Below are 16,736 nucleotides of genomic sequence, written 5' to 3'. Positions count from 1 at the left end.
GCGAGCGTGCGTGTGTGTGTGTGATGAAAGGAGGTCGTTGCACCTAAATGTCAGGCTGTAACGGCTGCAATTGGCTAAATGAGTTTCTAAAGTGATGGATGTTGATAATTGTCCTGCTCCATTTGCTTGTTTCTCATTCCAGCACACACACATAAGTGTGTGCTCATGTGCAAGTGAGGCCTCGCGTGCTCCCGAGTTCAGATCCCGACAGACCCATTTTACACATTTAGAGGTCTGCAGATTGTGCTTTGTGCTGTTGTCGCATCCGTTGTTTTAACTTGGAAAGACACACACTTCTTACAAATCCCTCGACGACCTCCGGCCGGGTTAATCCCATCGTGAATAATGTGTGTGTCGAGGCCAGACTGCGTTGTCTGATCATATCTACGTGATGTGTGTGGGTGTGTATGTGTTTTTTGCATTTGTGCCATCGAGTGTTTACACCCTTGACGTGCTTGCTCTTGTCCTGCCAAACCAATTTACCAACATGCTTCCTGTCTGTAGACCACAATCACAGGGGTTCACTGCCGGTAAAGGATTATCTACATAACACATACAAGCCAATGCAGGTTTGTGTGGCTGTGAGACCTTCACAAGGGTAGCGTGTCTGTATAGGACCCCAGGTAGCAACCCATTACTTTACAAGCAAACAGCCGGGACCCTTGTGCGGCTGCTACAGACGGCGCGGTCCTCTGTGAGCGGAGCTCGATAATTCATCACACCGTGAACGGTACACAGGAACGGGGGCTTGATGGGACGGCAGCAGATGCTCTAGTTTTTCTATAAATCCTCTTCGCTACGAGACCGAATTTTCTGAGTCACTTACCACAAACTCCTCAGATCACACCGACCGATGTGATGCAGATCTTTTTCTTCTTCACTTGTTAAAAGTTGCCAAAACTTTGCCGCCTTTGTCGGACCCAAATCCGGAGTGCGGGGGCAAAACGAGTTGTTTTTTTGTAAGGGAAACAAGAGGGACTTACAGTCTCTGAAGCAGAAAAAACAAATAGACAAAATCCAAATTGGGTATTCCACAGGGAGAAACGCGACGAACCAAAATACACGGGGAATCAACTGGACCGTGAGACGACACACACGGGGGAACTGACCAAACGAAGTGACACAGAGGACCGGGGAGTACAAAGACACACCGCACAAGGGGAACGGGGATGATTGGACTCAGGTAAAACACATTAGGGGAAACACTGGTGTACACAATCACAAGGGCAGGAAACGCGAAGAGGAAACGGGAAGAGGAAGTGGAGCAGCACGAGGAAAGAAACTACAACGCAAAACAGGAAATAGCAAGCTTAATGCAAGGAACACAAGGGACAACAAAAGTTACTTAACTGACGCAGAGATACACAAGGAAGGGTAAAATACATCAAATAAATACATTTCTGATTTCGCGGGGGCAGAATCATGACAAATCCCAGCCCAGACCAAGCGGCGCCTTTCTGAGCGCAGTTTGCTTTTCCTCCCCGTGTCTGCGTGTGGTTCTCTCCGGCTTCCTCCCACTGTCCAAAGACGTGCGCGTTGGGGTCGGGTTGACTGGAGACTCTAAATTGACCGTGGGTGTGAGTGTGAGTGTGAACGGTTGTTTGTCTCTGCATGTTGGTCGTGTGACATGTTGGCGACCTGTCCAGGATTGAACCCCATGTCAGCTGCGATTGACTCGCAAATAGCTTGCATATCTTTGCGAAGCATCACCTCCAAGTTATTCACATCTTCACATTCGATAGAACCTCAAACTCTTGTTCAAGTATAGGGAAAAACTAATAATATTTCATCTTTAAGCTGTTCTCCCCCCCCACCCTGAGAATAACCTGTTCGGCCTACCCTGTTGCGACGCCCCTGCTCCAGAAAAATTCATCTCATCCATCATGGTAAAATCTCTCCCTGCTATAAATTAAAAGACAGAGCGGATTCAACACCACAGGGGGAGATAATGTGGATCTGTAGACACAGTGCGTGTGTTTAAGTGTGAAGTCTGACCTTTAATCTTCATTTGCTCTTTAATCAGTAATTTTCCATCAGTGAGCTGTTTGTATAGGTTATCCTCCAAGTGTGTGTGTGTGTGTGTGTGTGTGTGTGTGTGTGTGTGTGTGAGTGAGTGGAGCTTAGCAGGGCATGTGTGTGTGTGCATGCTTGTACAGTATATGTGTGTGCGTGTCTGTTAATGGGTAGGGAGCTTTACAGCCAGTCAGAAATTAAATGGTGATGACGGTACGCTCTGGCAAACAGCTGAGTATCCTGAAATGACACAGATAGATTACTAATGAGTGAGACACAGCACCGAAGTTTGGAATCATCCTCTGCAGTGGAACCAATTCATGTTCTGTCTGATAACTATTTAAATAAATGAAGTTCTCTTAGGGCGGTTTCACACCTCAATGTATGGAACAAGGTCCGAAACCAAGGTCCATGTCTTTGTTATATTATTTACGTTTGATCTGGTTCGTTTTGGTTTAACATTGCAATTTATGGATCTCAATAAATCATTTTCTATTATATACATACGTCCTGTGGCTTGTGGGCTGCATGTACTGTACCTGTACTTCACATTGATTGGTTGGTTGTTCGAAATGTGCCAAATGAACGCCCCTAGTTGTTCACATATTATATTGTCGGAGGCAAAGACTGCAAGTAATCCTGCAAATATTCCATCTCCTCTTCCCCCCATGTTGTTCTATGGCCCCTTTTTTCTTCTTCTTCTCCTTCTTTTTTCTTCTTCTATTGTTAAACGCTGTCTTAACTTCTGACTATTGGTCCGAAACTCTGAACTATCCAAAAAAGTGTTTTCACACTGTTAATGAACCGAACCATGGTTCCGTTTGGTCCAAACTGAGACAACCTCTTCTTGTGGGACTGCATTCTTTTTCCCATTCCTCAGGACCCTCGTCCGGGTCCTTTCACACCTGTTATTTTGGTTTGGACTGAACTGAAAAGTCCAAAAGGTCCGGACCAAAGAAGGTAGGTGTGAAAGCGCCAGTTAAGTATACCTATAAATATTACTACGTAGTCTCAGGTTTCAGTTGGTTGAGATTCAACCAATGTCACTGTGACAGCCTGAGAATTATTTGTCACATCCTTCAAAACTTGCCCACCCAATTTTCATCCTCTTTTATCTGTGTCTATTAAATACAGGTTTAAAAAAAAGAGTTAGTAAATCAAAGCAGAATCAAATCATGTCTTTGTGTCCTTTTTTGTAGCCTCAACGTTGTCTTTACTACAAATAAGAAAATGCTATATTTTTATGAAGCATTAAGACTCGTTAGGCTTTTACCACAGGGTACCATAGGTGGTTTCTCTAATTTTCCCCCGAGTTAATTTCCTCTGGAGTTACTTCATTAGTGCGCCCGGCTATCTTAATGGCCATAAAGCCCTTATTTCCAATTACAAATGAAATGCCACTGACATTTTTACGCGGGAAGCTATAATGCACAGTGGAAATGAAATCACCGTGTTATGACCATATGCTCTATCAAACTGCAGGCCGCTGCTGTGTCAGTGACGATGTGCGATTTTAATGAGGCACAGAGGAAAAGGGAAATGATCAGAAACACAGTCAAACTGTGAAGTTTCCTGATGAAATTGAAGCCCTAATAGTCTGAACGCTGACCGGCTGTTTCATCAGACGCACCATCTGAAGACTGAAGAGGATGAATGAGCTATAAGGGCCGGCAGAGGTAAATGAGGAGCTGAGCTAATTGAAGAGAGAAGAAGAAGACAAACATCCCAGTGAAGCAAAGATTTGCCCAAAGCACCCAAATACAATTTCACTCCCAAAAGGCTTGTGCAGGTTTCTATTTTGTGTCTTCTTTTTCCTTCTTGATGGTTTTTGCAGTGTTGAATTGTACACTCTGTTGTTTCTGCTGTCAAGAGATGGATACTTTAGCTTTGGTTTGTTTTTTTTAAGGTTTTTGGAGTTTAAGCTGTTGTACTATTTCTTTTTATGTGCACTGCAACAGCAAATGTTTCTTGCTGCGTTAGTCCCCTTAGTAAAAGAGACTAAATTAATATCAATATATTCAGGTAAAATTTCAGCCATTTACCAATTTATCAATACAAATTAAGAAAAGTGTCCATACTGGATTTGGATTTAAAAAAAAATTTTTTTAATTAAATTGTAGGTGGTTTTCAGAAATGACTACTGGTGGGTTCATTTTTACCTCTGCCAAGGAGGTCATGTTTGTCAGTTGGTTGGTCCGTTGGTCGGTTGGTTGGTTGGTCGATTGGTTGGTTCGTTGGTTTGTTGGATGGATTATCAGCAGGATTATGCAAGAATTACTTTCACCATGAAAACTTGGTGGAAGGATGGGACATGGGCCAAGAAAGAACCCAATCTTTCTTAGATGTCGATCTGGAAACTTTAACTTTGCGAGACAGGGTGTTATATGAAATTCTCACCTATTTACCAGGAAATGAAGCAGGGATCTTGATGAAAAAAAAGACTTTTTGGTGTGGATCCTAACAACAACCTGATCTTGAATGTAGTTTCATAAGGGAACTGTTGGGCCTTGGCAGAGGTATTCGCTCTACTGCCTGCCATTAACTACAGTCCTACAATTATTAATACTTATCAATAATTCCTCAGACAATCCATCCAATCAGATGTTAGGCACATGTATAGGACCTTATGTTATTTCCTTTTTTTGTGTCAGATCCGCTGTTTGAGAAACTTTAACAACTTAAATTGCAGCAGGCGTTAATCTGAAGCGCGACACCCGCCCGCCCACAGTGGAAAACTGCCATTGTTTTGATCACGCGCTGCAATTACCGACGTGATAGGGATTCTGTGCTTCCTTTATATCGCGTTTTCCACCCAATCTGGACTTGCACACATAGCAGGGATATTAAAGCATTGATGCATTGCCGCAGCCAGCCGGTGGATTGAGCGAGTGGAGAGGCTCTCCAGCTGCAGTTTCTGTCATTATGGCGACGCTCCACACCTCGCCGCGTCGCAGAGCACTTATTCCAACACAACAGGGGGAAGAGCATCGGCATTATATCAACTGTGCCCACCGCCGGAGAGAGAATGGAGTGTCAAGAGTCACAGAAGAGGAGAAAATGGGCTGATAGACAGTGAGGAGAGGAGGGAGTCACAGAGGGCTTAGAGGAGCTTGTTGACGCGCTGGTGTTCTCTCTCTCTCTCTCTCTCTCTCTCTCTCTCTCCCTCTCTCTCCCTCTCTTACTCTCAGAGCTCTGGTTCCCCATATTCTCCAGAGACTGGGGATTATGGGAATATATACGTCACGTAGCTACGCTAAGCTTCCAGGGGAGAAGGTCAAGGAGAGGCAAGACAAACAACAAAGTCTATCTTCTTTTCATATGACCCACTCGCCCCTTAATCACCCCTTCCTTTATTGTGTCCGCGAAATAACCCCACCTGCACCTCCCACCTGTGAAGCGCCGCGCGAAAAATCGATCAAATGCCCGCAATATAAATGCAAATAAGCATATTGTTTCAGGAAAGGGTTCGTCTACATTGATTTCCTTGAAATTGAACTTGCTTTCTTCAACATATACTGTAACTTTTTGTTGCTAACTTGCTTGAAAAGGTTTATTTCAGAAGTGAGTTCACTTTCTGTTTACCCTCAACTACTCTTGGCGCTTCACCTTCAATCGCTCACTCCTTCCATTGCTCTCATACACAGAACATACGTGTACCTCTTTCCACCCTCTCACATCCCCCTCTCTGCTGGCGCTTAGTCATCCTCATTCAAGAGACTCCATTTTCATCATGTTCCCAGTGTACAGCAGTTTTCTATCATTTCGTTGAGAAAGAGAAAGGATCAGCTGCACTTTCATTGTTTTCACGACTCTCTCTTTAGATACATTGAAGAGAAATTGTTGCCGCCTTTCATAAAGTAATATATTGCTTTGGAGGGTCAGAACAGAAAAGTATAGACGATATAAACTTTAAGAGTAAGTCAGAGTCTGACCTGCTGCCTACAAGTGGAAGGCCAAGAAGTCAGACTTCTGACTGAGCCAAAGTCTGTGGATAAGTGGATCCTTGGGGTCCACATTATCTACATGAGTGCAGCAGGAAGCTCAGGTTGCTTGCAGGGTTTTTTATTTCTCACTTCAAAAATTATACATGTAAATAGCTTAAAATTAATTCTGAATGATATTTTTTTCATGGTATTAGTAGTGGAGCTTGCAATACAGTTGTAGTAGTAGCAGTAGTACTTGTCATCGCTTCACCCGAAGTCATAGTACCGGACGCACGAAAATGTCAGTACTTTTCTCTTCTTTCATGAATCAAACGCTGTTCTCCAGCTGCTTCGTCTCTCCTTCCCTTTTGTCTCTCTCTGAATAATGCAGAGTTGAGGTGTGTGGTGGTGGTGGTGGACTCCCATGTGGAGCTGGGGCCAGGGTAGCAGCTGTCCCTATCAAGACTCTCCTCAGAGCTGTCACGGCCTGTCTGCTCCTCGGCTAATCGCTTTCTACAGGCCTGCGGCATGGGACCGCCGCTGCTAATGTCTTCACCGCCTGGGCAGGGGGAGGCTCGCGGGATGATATTTTCTTATAGCGATGGGTATTTGTGTCTGTGTGTGTGTGTGTGTGTGTGTGTGTGTGTGTGAGGGCTTGGTGGATTGCTGGTGTGTTTAGCTAGCGGCTTAACAGGTGTGCAAATGCCTCAGGTAGTGGAACATGGGTCACACACTGACACACACACACACACACACACACACACACACACACACACACACACACACACACACACACACACACACCATAACCATTATCATAAACCCTTTCTTGCCACCTGCCAAAACACATTTGCCATACAAGGGAGTTGCTTATCTGCGTGTAACTAGCTAGTGGCACAATGTGTCACTCACCAACACACTTGGCCATATCAAAGTGGCCGTTTGTACTGACACATACTTCACCCTGGCATGTTTCAGCTGAGGGTAAAAATAGGGCCTTGGGAAAAAAAACATCCTGAGCCCTAAAAACATGATTTTTCTCATCCTCTCGTCGGATTTTGGAAATGTTTCCTTCTTTTGCCTCGCAGAGGATGTTGTGTTCGTCGGTTCCGTTGCAGTGGGCTCTGTCAGGGCCCCGCGGTGAATACCACTGCACCAAGTGTCAGCGGAGATGATTAATTATCAGTCACTCCAGCCATGCAACAAATTGGTGAATGCATTTTCCTTCAGGCCATCCAGAATTGGAATAACCACAAACAGAAATCACATTGATAGGCACAATCAGAGGAGCTTAGAATCCGGGGCAATAGATAACTAGCAAAATGGGGATTGAAAGAGGTTCAGGCTCCTGGCGAGGGAAAACATGACGCTTGTGAGTGGAAGGTGGTGAAGTTGTGTCAATCAAATCGGGAACAAAAAAGGGGAATTATCTCACTTGCCTTTACAACTGCTGTTTTTGTGTCCTTAAGCAAAGTGCTTTACCCCAATAGCACCTTACTCCATCACGAAGGCCCCAAGGGGAAGGGGAGTCGTATCAATAAAATTACAAGATACCTGAAAGAAGTTGTTTTGATGGGTAAACAGGTTTGCTAATGCTCCACGAATCGTCTCAACCGGTGAGTTTGTCCCATCCATCCATCCATCGTCTACCACTTTATCCATTTAAGGGTCGCGGGGGGGCTGGAGCCAATCCCAGCTAACATTGGGCGAGATCAAACTCTAAATGCTAAACGGCTGCTTCGGTAAAACAACCAGCGTGAGAGAGTTTATAGCGATCACTAATGCAAAAGTAATGTTTGCCACTTGTCAACAAATCAGTGGTGTCAAAAAAGTATATAGAAAGGGGAACAACCACATCCTTATGTGATTGTTCCTCATCACGGGAATGCACAAGCCACAACACGAAGCCTAAATTATAAATGCACTGCACTTTTCCAGTCTAATTGACCTCTCATAGAGCATTACACGATATGCCATTCACCCAATTAAACACGCATTCACTCACACACTGAAGGTAGAACCATCAGAGGCAATTTTTGGCTTCAGTATCTTGCCCGATGACACTTTAAATACGCAGACTGACCACTGACCTTCTCTCTTCCTCCCGAACCACAGCCACCCCCAATTTTCAGTGAGGATCAATGACGAGGGTCTGTGCAGGCCATCCAGGTTTTTTTTCCCACACCAAGTCAAGATATACCTTGCTTTGTGCATGTCAAAAGAGGTAAGAGGCCTTCCATAAAATGTCAGCATAGTGTTAAAAACCCACTTTTGCCTAAAGCATAAACATGTCAAAACTTTGACAAGATTCAATCACGGCGTACGAATGAGTTGCCCTCTTTTGCACAAGACCTTCGGACCTCCAGAATGGCTGACAGAGAAAGACAACAAAAAAAAAGAAATTATAAAAAACTAAGATGTACAATGGCACAGATGAATATGAATTTAAGTAGACAATCATGGACACAGGACAGGCCGAGAGACAGAGATGTGAATAAGAAGCCAGACAGGGGACGTGATGGTGCGGCGAGGCATGCAACGGCAACTGGTGCCACCGCCATGCTCCTTGCCCCTGCGGCGCACACGGGCAATTTGACGCGAGAGGAGAGGCATGACTGACGAGAGAGAAACGAGGAGTCGTGCGCAGAGAAGAGGGAGAGAAGTTACAGAGGAAATGGGGAAGAGCGGGGACGGGGAGAGGGGTAAAAAAAAAAGTGACAGGCAGAGAAAAAAAAAGACTGTCAAGCGGCGCAGGCCCGGGGTCAAACGATCTACTCTAATTGTCAAAAATACATTTTTCGAAAATCTGCATTTATTATGTGTGAGTCACACACATCTTCCAAATCTTTTCCTGACAGCGTGGTAAAAAAACAATTTTACTTTCCCTCCCTGTAATGCAAAAAAATAATGTTTTGGTCCGTCTTACTACTACGACATCTGAAATCTGACGTGGAGTGTAATGCGTCTTTGGAGCTCATCCTGTCCCGGGAAACAAACAAGACACACAACGGGCCTGCTGTCAATGTGACTTAATCCACTGGATTGACTGCTCCCTTTAACAAACTCCCTGTGTGTTGTGTAGTGCATGTTTACCTGTGTGCATGAGTGTATGTTTGCGTGCACACTGGAACGGCTGCTCCTGAGTGGGCGTTATCATAATTTCCATTTTTTTTCTTCTTCTTTTTCGCATTGCTGCGTGTAGGCTTTTGTGGCGCGGCGCGTGTCGAGGCCCAACACAGCTGCGGCTACGTGTGCCCTCGCCTTTGAGTGTGTGCCCTCCAACAAGCTGCACATTTGTCGACAAAGCCGGGAAGCGGTTGTTGTTTTGTCAGCGGGCACGGAGGGGTCTGCCGAGGCAGCCCACAGACCCACCGTAAAAACAATACACAAGCAAAGGCGTGTCTGCGCTTCTCCACATGAGAGTTGTGTGTGTCACCATCCCCCACCACCACTTGGTTTGGCTTGTTAGTGCTACTCCTGGGGGTTACGAGAGCCAAGAGTCATCCAGTTGTTGAAGCTGCTGCATGCAGACCATTAATGCAGAGCTCATTTGGCCTGGAACCAGCACAATCGTTCGCATGTCTTATTTTTACTCCTGTTTGCTCAGTGACCATGTGATCATTTGACTCATGTGATTGATGGGGCCAGCCGTGGTTTTCCCTACAGGCTCGGCCTAGTGATTTCTAACCGGCAGCTCTGAACCTCATCCCAGTACCAGGACATCTTGGAACATGGTTGGTCATGATCAAATTTAATTTTGGTTTTTGAAGAATTTTACAGACAAAGCTAGAATTATCAGAAAAATACAACTTGAGCTTTCTTTGAGAGACATGACAGACGGGAGGTCAGCTTTTTAAGGATATTTTCATGTCAGACCAGGACTGTTTTTAGTCGCCAAACGTCTGGAGCACTCCGCACTGAAATGTGATGTGCAAAGTCAAATCAAATTGGCATGATGTCTTTCTTCCTGTATGGAAGACTGTGTTTGTAATGAATACGAAACAGTGAATGTAAATAATGAATTCTCGACAGAGGCGTCACCAATCTTGAAATAAAAATGATCATATTTTATACATCCCTGTAAGTGTGAGAGTAGACTCACATTCATGGTTATCATGAAAGCTGCCTTGACACATTGATCTCAGTACTTCAGCTTGCCCATTGTTCTGTGTAGCCACAGTCAGCGCATTGTTGCTTTACTTATGTAAAAAGACTTGGTTTGGGATTTTAACACACTGTGGACTAAAGCCTCAGTGTGTAATTTTCTGGCGGCATCTGGTGGTAAAGTTGCAAACCGCATACCCACTGAGCACCTGACAGGGGACACTTTTTGGTTGAGCACCGCGGATTCCATTTCCGGTTTCCAGCGGCGCTGAAAATTCAACGCGAACGCGACGTATTCTGGACCGTTTTGTGCAACAACAGTATTCAACACGACGTAGCAAACATGGCGACTTACACGGAGGTCGGTTCCACTTCATGTAACTATATTTAACACATTCAAAGTTGATGAGAAAACATTGGTTCTTTGTTGCAGGTGATTATGTATATATGAACACATAGTTATGGACAATATATTCCCAGAATAAGTTCTTATAAAAATCACACACTGTAGCTTTAAGTTACAAGTCAGAATAATATGTAAGAATAAGTCTTTTCAGACACTAATAATGGGGGTTTCCAGGTTCAAACAATAGAAATCCCAAATTGGAGTTTAGTTTTCTTTTTCAACGCCTTTTTTACCCATCTGAATATTAAATGACATTTTCTTATAACATCCAATTACTCACAGGTACTAAGGCCATTCACAGGATCCCCACACTCTTGTCCACGACAGCTTCATTGCGGCAGCTGCTCCGAGAATATGGATTATTTTGTTGCATCATAAAATTTTATAAGAGCCAACATAAACGTTTCAAAGATGCCTTCTTCTTCGCGACCGTTCTCTCACTGCCAGATACTGAGCAGCACGGATGGAGAAATGGAAGAAACGAGGAGGTGGGACCGCCATTGGGGAAGAAGCGAGATGAAAGGATGGGCTGGATGGACAGCAAATTTCACCATGATGAGAAATGGCCAACACTGTCAGATTATTGCTCTGACCATTACTGTGGCTCAGATTGGAGTGAAACGATTAACATCTGGTTTTGTTCCAGGCTCAGACAAAAGTTCAAACAACTAAGTGTGAGTAGGTCTGACTGAGGCCGCAGGTGATCCAGGCTACCCACAGTGAAGAGTTCACTGCGTAGACTGAAGGTGGGAACATCCCTGATCACTCATTCAGTGGCAGTGGCCACGAGGAGGCGTTCAGGGGAGCTCATTTTCTTCACCTGCCAGAAACGCCCTTCCGTCCGCAATTGCCCGATGAGCCAGCGCCAATACACCAAGCGCGCCCACTAGCGGCGGACTCCGCGTCTGCGTCTGCGCGCATGTCGGCGTCGACGGGAAAAGCAAAGGTGCCACTTACGGTAGAAGACGTACTCCGTGTAGCTGGACCAGACCTTGTCCTCGCTGTGCTGCTGGCTCACCGGCGACGCCGTGACCGACGAGTTGCAGGCCACCATTTGGAAGCCGCACTCCGACAGCATGTCGAACGCCCTCTCCAGGTGCTTGAACTTGAGGTAGAACCGGGAGGTGTACCGATCCGGGGTCCGGTCCGGGTCCCGGCTCTCGTTCAGGGTCTCCCCAAAGACTTCCTTGGCCAGGGCCACGCGCCCGCATATAAGTATCCGAGGCACCCTCCGGAACCTGGCGTCCGTCTGGCTCTCCCGGCCCGCGGTGCACGACCCCCGGTAGCCCACCGTGACGAAGCCGCTCTTCCTGTCCGCGGGGACGAGGGAGGGCGGCGGGCACGGCCGCTGGTCGCTGCCCTGGGACCCGTCCTCGTGGTCGCTGTGGAAGCAGTCGTCCGGGCTCTGCTTGGCGTCGTCGGGGGTCAGCAGCTTCACCAGGTCGGGCAGCTGGAAGTACTCCGCCTCCTTCCTCAGCCGGCCCTTCTCCGGGAAGTGGTCCGGCAGGACGACCTGCTTGTCTCGGAGGTAGTCCAACACATAGCGGAACAAAAACCCGTCCCTGTCGACGAAGTACCGGCCCTTGGGGTCCCTCGCCAAGTCGTTGGACGCCTCTTTTTTGGAGGAGAATATCTTGCCGAGGAGCGAACTCGGGTTGTTCACCAAAGTGGAGTGACGCGTGTAATAGACCTGCCCCCCCACGTTTAACTCCACCACGTCTGGGAAACTGTTCTGAACGGACGCCTGCTCTTTGGGGTTAGTCCTGCAGTTCCCACTCAGCGCCATCCTCTCCGTCATGAACGGCCGCAGACAGACGGGCCGGCGACACACCTATTTCTACAGCAAGTTGTGTGGGGGAGAGGATGGATCAGTGTAAAAGAAAAAAGAAAAAAATGAAAAATCAAAATTAAAAAAGTTGCCTAAACTGTGTTGTCACGTCTGATCTGCGCTGCGGGGCCCGCGACTTCATCTCACAACCATTACGAACAAGCGACGTGCATCGATCCATTGCCATCATCACCTACCAGTCTGAAGCAGTTGTCGGAAATGAGGGGAGGTGGGGGGGCAGTTCAGGGGCGTCCCCTCCGTGAATGTTAGATGAGAGAGACTCGGAAGAGTCGCTCGCAGGAGAGGAAAGAATCAGAGTCTGAACCAGCGCTGCGAGAGAGAGAGGAGACGCATCCGGACGCGTCAAAGGCGCGCATCAGTTGGTGGTGGGACTCCCGTTGCCACAGGAAGAAGAAAAAAAGAAAAAAAAGGAGGGAACGAACGGAGGCTGAAAGAAACCTATTGCACCGAATAAATTTTTTTTTTTTTTTTAAATACGAAACTTGTCTTATTTGCCTTGTTTGCTTCTGGGAGGATCATCCAAGTCGTGAAAATCCTCTTGGGCACAGATCCAGAAATGTGTGCGCAAAGGGAACGGGGCTAAATCCAGGGGAAAAGTCCGACAACTTCTCGAAAGGATGTAGTCCAGACAGAAGAAGGGTGCTGGTGTATTCCCCTCTCCAACTGCCGGCAGGAGGAGGCAGGAGGAGGCAGGAGGAGGCAGGTGGAGGCAGGAGGAGGCAGGTGGAGGCAGGTGGAGGCAGGAGGAGGCAGGTGGAGGCAGGAGGAGGCAGGTGGAGGCAGGTGGAGGCAGGAGGAGGCAGGAGGAGGCAGGAGGAGGCAGGACGCCTGTCGCTGGCGAGAAACTTCGCATATGATCGCACACACACACACACACACACACACACACACACACACACACACACACGCCAACCTCGGGAGTCCGGTAATGGTTCTGTCTGTAGCCTGCCACTACCAATATGTCGCCTTTTTCTCGGGATTGAGTGGAACCAAACCCTGCCGTCCTGCTTCTGGCGGGCTGAAAACTAAATCTCAGATGGGTTCTTGTCTTCTTCTTTCCTTTTCCTCGGAGCAGCGGAGACGACCGACCCGCTGCCGATGGCTGCTTTCACCGGGAGCTGTCCGCGGTGCTGAAACGAGCATCTCACCCCTAGAGCTGGGTGGTGCCTTAGCGGCTGCTCCCCCCCCCCTCCACCACCCCTTACACACACACACACACACACACGAACACACACACACACACACGAACACACACACACACACACACACACACACACACATGAACACACACACAAACACACACACACACACATGAACAGACACACACACACACACACACACACTACCGTGGGCTTATAAGGGGCGATTGCAGGCTGCAGTCGCTGGTGGGTGGTGGAAAATAAAAAACACAAAAGTTTCCACATGAGGCAGGCCATTCTTTTTATAAAAGGCTATATATCACGATACAACGTCTGTTTGCTTATGTAATGTTGTCTCCATGATTAGCCTCCACTACATGTAAATGTGACTCAGTGCTGTCAAAAGGTTGAAGAATGTGAATGACGCTGTTAAAAAAAAACAACAAAGTTTAAGGCTCTCGCTGCAGCACATTGCTGTGAAACTGCTGCATCCATCTTTGTACCATTATTATTATAATAAGCTAGACAAATCACAATGCTGCAATTTGACCGCCAGCATGAATCGATTTGCATGACATTTAATATGAATGCATATAAATACAGGAAACATGTTTGGTTTCCATGGTCCAAACGGTGTGTATTATTCCCAGTCTAACACTTTGAGTTGCACTAAAACTGCAGTTTTTATTTTGCAATCTGTTTGCAAATAGTATCTTCAAAAACCCAGATAAATGGCTGTAATTACCATCGAGTTGTAACATTACGTGAGACATCTGTCTTTCTCTGGATATGAGCAACAGCGCCTCCCTCTGGTTGTATCGCGAAATGCCCAAGATTTCTTCTTTCAGCACCATGGACAGAGCCTCGTACAGCGAAGTACAGAATTAATGTGCAATAGTTGCTTGTTAACATTTTTTTTCTCATATTCAGAAAGTGTGCATGATTTACTGATGCTTTCACTAGGTGCTGTTAAGACATGCTGTGAATTTATTTTTGGAATTGTAAGGGAAATTTGACAAAGATTGATCTTTTCCTTCCACATCGTGTCACACATCCGACACAAAAACTCAGAAAGAGTTGGACACTGACTGGATCGTGAGACGAAAGCAACTTTGACACTTTGCATAAAATGGGTAAAAATTCATTTTGTGAGGAAAATCATTATAATATAGTCTTACAAACACACACCAGCTGCAGGGCCAAATCAGGGATGTCTGCTGGGTCTCAGAAAGTCCGGTTCACACTTACAAGCCTCCTTATTACAGCCTTCATCCTGCATAGTGCTTAAATTTTCTTTCCTTTTTTTATGTGCCCACCTTTAACCAACCTTACCAAAAGCGTAACTACATTTTTCAGCATTCTCTCACTGTATATATGTTTACCTCTGAGGAAACGCTGGTGTCACTGCTCTCCTGTTTGAATTTCAAATTAAATTTTCATTCTGTTTGCGAGCATTGGCTGCAGGGACGGGAGACGGTGACATGGGGGTATTCGCTTGCATCGCACCGGCACAGGAATCAATAGAATTTGTTGTTCTTGCTCAAAAGCCCTTAAGCAATTTTGCGCTTCGCTTTCTGCTTGAACTCAACACTTGTGTTGCCTCTCGAGAATCACCGCCTGTATGCAGCCTTTATTATCAGCATCTCTTTCAAACAAATAAAGGCCACTTTGAAATCCCCAAAAATGCATATGAAACACCTCACTTTTCAATTTCTGGTTGATTGATGAAAAATGTTAATGACCCAAATGGCGGAGTCAAGAACTCGGCCCTGAAAAAATACGTGGCGTTGCCATTTGTGACCTTTTCAAATTTTAATTTGTGTTTATTCTGACAAAAAAATTCAGTGACAAAAACTGGATAATAGCACAGTGAATTTTTTTTTTGCATACTAATAAGCACTTTGAGTACACTATGAAGAATAGTGTATTATGAAAGCCAACACAAGCTTATCACATTGATATACATAAAGTTTATACACTATAGCTCCAATCTTTCTTAAATTCAATCATTGGTTAATCCTAAAAATCAGATAAGATCAAACACTACAGGAGAGAAATAGGGCAAAAGAATGAGTGATGGGAACAAAAATGTAAAAAATATATTTTTTAAATTAAAAGCAGAGAGAGAGAGCGGGGAGGTGTGTCGCCTCCCAGGGACCTGGGCAGTCACCCAGAAGTAGAGATGGCTGCAGCTTCATCATAAATACATGTAGCCGCTACAAGGCTCCCTGCTGCGCTGCTATTTAAAGACCAGATTATTGACCACCTGTACGAAGTTAAACTTCTTCGACTGACTCAATTCATTTCAACTCGGCTGTTCTCCGTTCCCCGCAGAACACTCGGTTTAAGGGCACGAGAGCTCGCAAAACACACAGCAGGACCATCCCCAAAGCAGACGGCGATGGTAGTGGGAGAACTCCATGGGAGATTATTGAAAAAAGAGGTTTTCAGGATTGCCATTTATTCCGTCAGTGAAACAGACAAATCCTAAAAAAAAATGACAGATACATTTACATCAAACAGGTTCGGACATCTGTTCTAGTTTCTTGGTTTCTACGCTGCTTGTTTGTCCCTGAAAGCTCATTTCAGTTTCATTTTAATCTGAACAAAATATATGATTAAATATTTACTCAGCACAGCAGCAGTAGTCATAAATTAGCATTTTTGTAAGGGACACAATGTCATTTTTTGAGTTGCAAAAGAAATTCACTATTTTTTTTTTTTACACTTACATCATGATCATTTCTATTTCCCATTCAAGTGAGCATGTTGCTTCCTTGACATGGCTCACAGAGCACAGCCATTTTCTCCCCGTGCCGTGCAGAGAAGACTATTAAAGGGAATTTTCAGGCCAGTCACAGATGGTTGAAATAAACAGCACACTACTTCCACTTCCATCTCTCATCGCAGCCACACTGAATAATGCCAGGCCTTGATGGGAATTCTGCAAGTACAGCAGGCAGATATTCACTGCATAAATTCAGCCGACGCGCAAGAGGACGAGTATTTACCAAAATGAGTTCCTATGATTTATCCCCCAGACGTGAATGTTTGGTCAGCTATTCGTAAAGGTGGCAGCCACTCCAAATGTTTTGTGGCTTTGTAGGAAACCAATCTGAACCAGCGGAGAGGAGACTGAGGCAGAATGAGGAGTTTCTTTCTTTTTTTCCGGGTCTAACAATGAACCTGGGGAAAATGATTGTAGTTGTTGAATGATGGAAAAGACCTTGCTGGCGGCATTCTGGTTATTTATTTTGAAGTCATCAGTGATGCTAATAGGGAACCATCAACTATCATGAGTC

The 16,736-nt window shown here is 45.6% G+C and overlaps 1 protein-coding gene across 1 annotated transcript in view; it reads right to left on the bottom strand.

The window, feature by feature from the left end:
• The window catches only part of kctd16b (potassium channel tetramerization domain containing 16b), a 69,432-nt gene extending 55,975 nt beyond the window's left edge, over positions 1-13,457 (bottom strand). Inside the window, exon 1 of the mRNA XM_035627099.2 lies at positions 11,404-13,457. Coding sequence (XP_035482992.1) covers positions 11,404-12,244 — 841 coding nt within the window. The 5' untranslated portion in view covers positions 12,245-13,457. The remainder of the gene's footprint in view (positions 1-11,403) is intronic.
• Between the last annotated feature and the right edge of the window lie 3,279 nt (positions 13,458-16,736).

Source organism: Scophthalmus maximus, chromosome 2, assembly GCF_022379125.1.
Source record: "Scophthalmus maximus strain ysfricsl-2021 chromosome 2, ASM2237912v1, whole genome shotgun sequence".
In the NCBI taxonomy this organism is placed as follows: Eukaryota; Metazoa; Chordata; class Actinopteri; order Pleuronectiformes; family Scophthalmidae; genus Scophthalmus; species Scophthalmus maximus.
This window is presented reverse-complemented; position numbering and strand designations above follow the sequence as displayed.